At 36.2% G+C, this 7368-nt stretch overlaps 1 protein-coding gene across 1 annotated transcript; it reads right to left on the bottom strand.

The window, feature by feature from the left end:
* Positions 1-6388, bottom strand: LOC18435309 (protein NRT1/ PTR FAMILY 5.6). The gene is made up of 4 exons (XM_006845355.3): positions 6230-6388; positions 5556-5773; positions 2200-2720; positions 1-1041 (listed from the first exon to the last, which is right to left on the bottom strand). Exons 1-4 carry the CDS (start codon positions 6306-6308, stop codon positions 219-221), a joined length of 1641 nt encoding a protein of 546 aa, XP_006845418.3. The 5' UTR covers positions 6309-6388; the 3' UTR covers positions 1-218.
* Between the last annotated feature and the right edge of the window lie 980 nt (positions 6389-7368).

Below are 7368 nucleotides of genomic sequence, written 5' to 3'. Positions count from 1 at the left end.
GAATCCCCAAACATTGGGTAAAAAGCAAGATCAAGAAGAAATATGAGGGAATAAACCCAAGTTTAGGGGTGATCACCCTTCTTACACAAGTCCACAACTATTTTATGCCATATATTATACAAAAGTGCATTAAAATACACAAACCTATTTTAAATCCCAGCCGTTGGTTGAAAGTTGAAAAGTTGAAAATTTTAAAATCCCAACCGTCCGTTTCTAACCTATGCAGCACTAGGACCATTGGCCACCCCTTCTTTCACCTTCTTGTAAGTGTATTTCCTTGCCACATAAATATAGAATCCAAAGTTAATCAAGTTTAGTGCTGTTAAACACCAATAGAAATAATCCAACCTAGCCATGTTTAAGTTATTGTTAAACCAGCTACCATGCCGTCCTAATCGGCTCCCCTTATCAATTACCGATATGACAAATGAACTAAGGAAGCTCCCAACCCCAATAACACTCAAGTAAAGAGCCATCCCTTGGCTTCTCATGGAGTCTGGCATTTGGGTATAAAAAAATTCTTGAATTCCTACGAGGGCAAAAACGTCTGTGATCCCGAGCAAGAAGAATTGTGGGACCAGCCAAAACACACTCATCAGGTGATGCGGTGCGACATGGAGCCTCCTCGTCTCGACAAGTGCCGCGACCCCGGTCGTCGATATAGAGAGGAACAAGCCAATCCCTATTCTTTGGGTTAGGGTTAGGGTTAGGGTTAGGTTTAGGGTTTCTTTGGATTTTTTGTGAAAACAGTAATCATATATGATGGAGAATAAGAAGCCAGTGAAGGCACTAACTGCTATGAGGGATGCAGCTGGGATTTTGAAATTGTGGAACACACTTCTGTCCATGGTGGCTCCTTGTTTTATGAAGAAGGTGGTGCTTTGGGCTATGGTTATGCCAAGGGCCAGGCATGTGGTCCATATAGGGACCATGCGCATGACTAGTTTTGTTTCTTCTACTTGGGTGAGGGTGCACAGGGTCCACGGATTTGAGTCCTTGAGATCAATTGACGAGTCTTTGATGGCTGCTTTATCCAAGAACCTGCAGTTTTAATAAGGGAAAAATCAGTTTTAGTGGGAGAGATTCAGTGGTGCAAAGGGATTCCTCCACTATTTAGGCTAACCACATTCACAAATACTTTTTGGACCATAAATTTTAGGAAAGTAACCTCTTCAACTTAGTTAGGGAAAAAACAGGGAAATTTAGGTTTTAACCCCAACTTACATAACACCTTTCACTAAAAATTCAATTTTCTATGCTCCACGGGGCATATTGTGCATCTACTCCCTCAGTCAAAATAACTACTCTAAACGATTTTTTTTCAATCTAAAATTTTGATAACCACCTAAAATTCACTAATATTTGAAGCTTGGGTTTTCTAACACTCAGATCATACCCTCCAGTAATTGGACGGTATTGGTTCGATTTAGATACATTATTTTTTCAAGTACATAAATGGTACAATTTAAAATTATTTTTAATTGAGGTTAGCCTAATTTGTTATATCCCTAAATTTGGGATCCTAAACTTAGGATCCTTACTTGAGTTTTACCCGAGGTAGTAAATAGTCTCAAGGGAGTATGAAATCTCTTGACTATACGTAATGGCATAGTTTTTTTGCGATGATATGGACAATCATCGCCCTATTTCATGGTTTGAAATAAAGGATTGTCTACAAAGAGACGATTTGAAATAAGGGATTGTCTACCAAGAGACCATTTTTTTTTTGTATAAGGAGGTCACAATCATTCTTATCCCTTAGATTTCAAAATGGGTCGTTGTAAGACTGTCATTGGTTAGACAAAAAGTTCCACAAAAAAAAAAAAAATCCCAAATTTCACGATTCACCCCAAACCATACAATTTGAAATCAAATGAGTGAGAACAGTTGTAACCCTCTTCTACAGAAAAAACTAAAAAATACCTTTGTAGATAATCATTTTACATAAATAATATAGAAGTCATTACTTCTTGTGAGAGGTGTATTTGTTAATGTTAAGAGAAGGGGGTATGGAGAGGGATAACTTGTACATAAAGAGTTATTCAAGATACATGGACTTTCTTAAAAATGTATAGAGAGTGGATATTACCTAAAAATGTACACAGAGAGAGAGAGAGAGAGAGAGAGAGGGGATATTTCTTAAAAATGTGCTCTAGTGGATGTGTGTGTTTGGATATGTGGGGGAGAGAGACAGATCACCTAAGTGTGTTGGTGTGATCCAGCAAACGCTTGCCTTCCCCAACACTTGAATCCTCATGAAGCAAACTTGGATCCAAGGGGTGAACCAGCCCTCTCTTGTGAAAAGCAGCAACCAGCACTTGAGCCACGCTTGTGAGAGGGCTCCCTTCTGGTCTCACACAAACATAGAAAGGTGAACCAAACATGAACACTATGAGAGTGATGACCATAGACATAGTTGGTATTCCATAACCAAGCCCCCAACCGACATTGTCTTGCACATATACAACCACAGTTGCAGCCACTACAACGCCCAAGGCCAAGATTGCAAACCACCAGTTAAAGAAGGAGGCCTTCTCTCTCCTCACTTCTTCAGAGTCGGCCTCCTCGAATTGGTCGGCACCGAAAGCCTGCAAGCATGGCTTATGACCCCCTGTTCCTAGGGAGACCAAGTACAGGCCCAAATAGAAGAATGCTCCTTGAATTTTGATGGCAGTCTTGAAGAATGGTATAGAGACTGTAAGCGTCATGAGAGCGAGGCCCTTCGAAGGTGAAAAAAAATCATCAATAACCAGTGTTTTATCAAATATGAGCACGTATACTATGCTCTCTCTTTACTTCTACTACCTTGATCAGAAGACTTGGGAGGATTTTTTTTATCTGAAATTTTGAAAACTACTTAAGAAATTTTGGTAATTACTAAAGACTTTGTAGAATATTTTCGTATCAATAGGCTAGAGTCGAGTCTATTGATAAGCTTAGGCCTAGCTTGGGCCTTTGATATTGCTATTTATAACTAGCATTTTCCCCCTCTTTTCGTCCTAACTCATGCATCGATGTGTGTTTAATGGCTTCTGTTTTTTCATCCTTTTGAGAGTCTTGCTCGTGTACAAATATCTACAAACCTCATTTTATTAATGTTTGGAATTACATAAGCAAAATGTAGGGAAAATGAATGAAGGCCGTGAATTTGTATGACTTTAGCAATCCCAAAATCATTTGGCTTGTTCAAACTTGTAGAGGAACCTTAAAGTTTGAAACGCCAAATAAAACAAAAATGGTCTTTACAATGAAGAACACATGTTTTGATAGATTCCACCCAGGGTAGAGAATTTACCCTATCTGAATTTGAAATCTAAAATTCAGATGCTATCCAGATCTAGGTATGGATCCAAGATTTGGGCCTAAGATCCAAAAATTTAGATTTGAATAGTAATTCGGGTCGGATCCGGGGTATAGGTGGATCGATTTGGTTATGATCGGATTTTTTAAAATAATATATATTACTATATCTATACATAAATATAGATGCTATAATTTATATATTTATTAATTTACATATGTAATATATAATTATTTTATCGTTTGTAGTTATATTTTAATTTTATAATATACAAAATTGGAACTAATCCGAATTCGGATCTAGATCGTAAATATAGTTTTCGATCCGGGTCCAGATCTAGATCCAAATATTTTGGATCCAAATATGGATCTGGATCCATCCGAATGAGGATCTAGGTGGATCTAGACCTGATCCAAAAGAATTCTCAACCCCAATTGCACCCCTGTAACCATAGGAGTACCAAAATACTTTGACATTGCATCAATCAAATCATATTTATTCTTGGGAGTAGCTAAGATCAACCCACTAGCTGACAACTATAGTAAACACCAAATGGCCCATATTGAAGATGGGCAAATCTTATGGTCATAATCGTATTTTGTAGTTGAATTTTATTTTTTTTTTACAAATCCAAATCACTTTGGAGCATCTAATCTTTAAAAATAGGCGAATCTAATAAAAATATTTGAAAAATAATTCACAAAAATAAATTGACCAAAATAACTCTAAAACTTTTAAGGGTATTTTAATTAATTTATTTTCTATGAATTATTTTTTAAACATTTTATTAAGTGCATCTTAATGAGAAGGTTAGAGGCTCATATGGATTGGATCTGTAAAAAAAAAAAATTTAAATTCAAATACAAAATATAGTTGTGATCGTCAGATGGGTCAAGATTCAATTTGGACCATTGAGCTTATACTATTCCATCATCACATGGGCTGACATGATCTTTTATTTTCATCCTTTTGTATGTAATCCCATTTATTCTTTTGTATGTAATCTTTTCGAACCCCTAACAAATGACCGAGCCAATATTGTTAAATTCCCTTAGGAGTGCTCTTCATTTTAGACAAAACCACTTTGGTCCTTCCAGAAATTTGGGTGGAATTTTCCAAGTATTTTTTAAGGGATTGTATACAATGAAACCTTGATACAAGGTGGTTACAATTCCTTACAACCACTTAATGTGAAATTTGATAGCTTAAATGTGTCACAAAGTTCGAAAAAATGTCTTTTAAAATTTGAGCTTGATCAATGAAATAATTGCAATCACCCAATTCAAATCCAATGTTCAAGATTAATATGACCGCTTTGTGTAGAAGGTAAAATGGTCTCATTCTATACTTTCCCATTTTTTAAAGCTAAAAAAAGAAAGAATTAGTTGGCACTCGTTTAAAAGCGTTTAATATAAAGCCATGTCTTATAGAATTATGATTTTTTTTTAATTTCATATGTTTTATAACCGCTTTTATGTATAAAATTTTTTTATATATATAGAGGGTAATATTAAAAAATTTATTGATCTATTCATTTAATTGGGGAAGTGATTTGCTTCGCTTCCGTTTAAGGCACTTATGCCACTTCAGGGAAGAGAAGAGAATTTGATAACACTAAACCAAATAAAAAGGAGTCGGTATATGGGTTAAAGCACTTTGGTCATCGTAGGGATGCTAGCTGCCGTACCCTTTTTTTTTTCTTCTTCTTTATTTATTTAATTATTTATTTATTTATGTATGTATTTATTTATTTATTTATTTATTTTATTTTTTTTGGGTGGGGGTGTTAGTTCAGCTGTAAGAATCGAACTTGATAACAAAAGATTTTAACTTATGAAATTTGATATAATAAAATCATTTGATGTTTAACCAATGATGTTAGATTCGGGGTTTGGTGAGAAAAACAAAGCAATCTGGTGCTTCGGCTAAATCAAAAAAAGATTTCGGAATGTTTTTAATTTAACATAAATAAATTAGATATTTGTATTTAAAATATATAAAAATGACGATAAAATTCAAAAAAAACCTTTTATATAGATATTTATTTGCTTCGGCCAAAGCTTCGATCAAATAGGCTTAGACCTAGCCGAAGCTGACTTAAGCGACAACCTAGCTTCGATTCGGTTCGGTCTAGGCCTAAGTTCTGAAGACTTCAGCCGAAGGGATACGAATTTAACAACATTCTTTGATCATGCAAAAGAAAAAAAAGAAAATTATGGCCATGCATGACAGGATTCAGACCTTTAGAACTTACCATGATGTAAACAAAGGTTGAATAAAGCACCATTCGATATCGCCCAAAATAAGTGTCGGCCAAGAAGGCTCCAGCTAGTGGCACAATTGTGGTCACTCCCATCCATGTATTCACACTTTGTGCAGCAACAGCTAGCCCTTTTTGCAACTCGCCAGTTAAAAAAGTAATCAAATTTGATGCAATTGTATAATAAGCTAGCCTCTCCCCAAACTCCACACCTGATTCAGAATCAAAACTATTGTTATTAAATTGGACATTTAAAAGACAAAACCGTCTTTCCATTTAACCAAACATAAAAGACACCTTCAGCGGGGAAAAAGGTTAGGGTCGAAATAGTAACATCCGTACATCCCACCTAGTGGTTTTCATTCCCATTGATACCACTTTACTTACCCTTTCAAAAATTAACTCCTAAACTATTCGAAAAAACAAATAGCGGTGATGAACATCAAACATGCCTTCAATTTAGACCCTATTTGGCATGAATAGCTCTCTCTCACCATCTCTCTTGTTTACAAAGGATAATTTGGGGTCTAAGAGCGCTCTCTCTATCTCTATCTCTCTCTCTCTCTTGTGTACATAGGATGAACATCAAACATGCCTTCAATTTAGACGCTATTTGGCATGAATAGCTCTCTCCCTCCATCTCTCTTGTTTACATAGGATGCACATACCTATGATAAAAGCTGCTGCTTTCCATCCCTGCTCCTGCTTCCTTTCACTTCTTGCCATGGCTTCCAACCCTAAAAGCATTCACCTTTAAGGCCTATCTATGGCTATGGGCACCATATAACTTAATTACATTGCTAAAAATCGCCATATATATCTTGTTTATACTTATCACAATAAAAGAAAAGCAAGTAAAGAAACTTGCCTAAAAGGAACGCGTGGAATAAAGGATTCGCTGCATGAATAAAATCAGCCATCCAAATAGAGTAAAGAGCGGCTATGGTTGACATCGGTGCTTCTTTTCGTATGCAATGTGGGAGACATTTGTCGACTTCAAATTTCAATGCATGTAAAATAAGATTTTTGTCTGAAATATCAGAGAGAGAGAGAGAGAGTAGGGATGGCGACGGGTTGGATACGTGTCGGGTCCAGACCCAGACCAGAATAGTATTTCAGTCTAAAATTTGGACCCGTATCCAGGCCCAATGGGTCCTGGGTATGGTTTGGTCGGCTTCATTGCCACCTTAGAACTATAAGCATATTTTTTATTTTTTTTTTGCCTATTTTTTACTATCATATACCTTACGAGTAAGAGCTTTTTTTTTTTTTTTTGCCAATAAACCTATAAATGTTGCCAATGTTGTGACTATAAGACCACCTACCACACGCCTAAAAACACATGATTGCCAATATATACCTTATGACTCTGGGTATGAGTCGGGTATAGATTAGATCTGGCTGGACTAAGATCCAGACCCGAATTGTATTCGGGTCCAAATTTTAGACCGATACCTAGACCCGAGGTCAGGTATACCCTGTCAGATCGCGGGTCTTGTCGGGTCCATTGCCACCCCTAAGAGAAGAGTGAAAGAGAGAGGTCATCTTTCTTTATCCAACTTTATGGTTATAACTCATGTGTTCTACATTTCTCCCATGTTTTCTTAACCATACCACATTCCAAAAGCTAAAGAACCTTTATATATAGTTCATTTGGCGCTGTAGATTTCTTCATTAATAAATACATTTTCCTGTTTTGCATTGACCTATATCCCTTAAATGAGATTATGGAAGGCTTAGAACACTATTTTGAAGAGGGTTTATATAATATTATTGGACTGTTTTTGGTACACACAGGTCGCAATTA

Source organism: Amborella trichopoda, chromosome 12, assembly GCF_054954075.1.
Source record: "Amborella trichopoda isolate Santa Cruz 75 chromosome 12, AtrichopodaSantaCruz75HAP2 v2.0, whole genome shotgun sequence".
Lineage (NCBI taxonomy): Eukaryota > Viridiplantae > Streptophyta > Magnoliopsida > Amborellales > Amborellaceae > Amborella > Amborella trichopoda.
The sequence above is the reverse complement of the archived record's forward strand: the minus strand, read 5'-3'. Positions and strand labels throughout refer to the sequence as shown.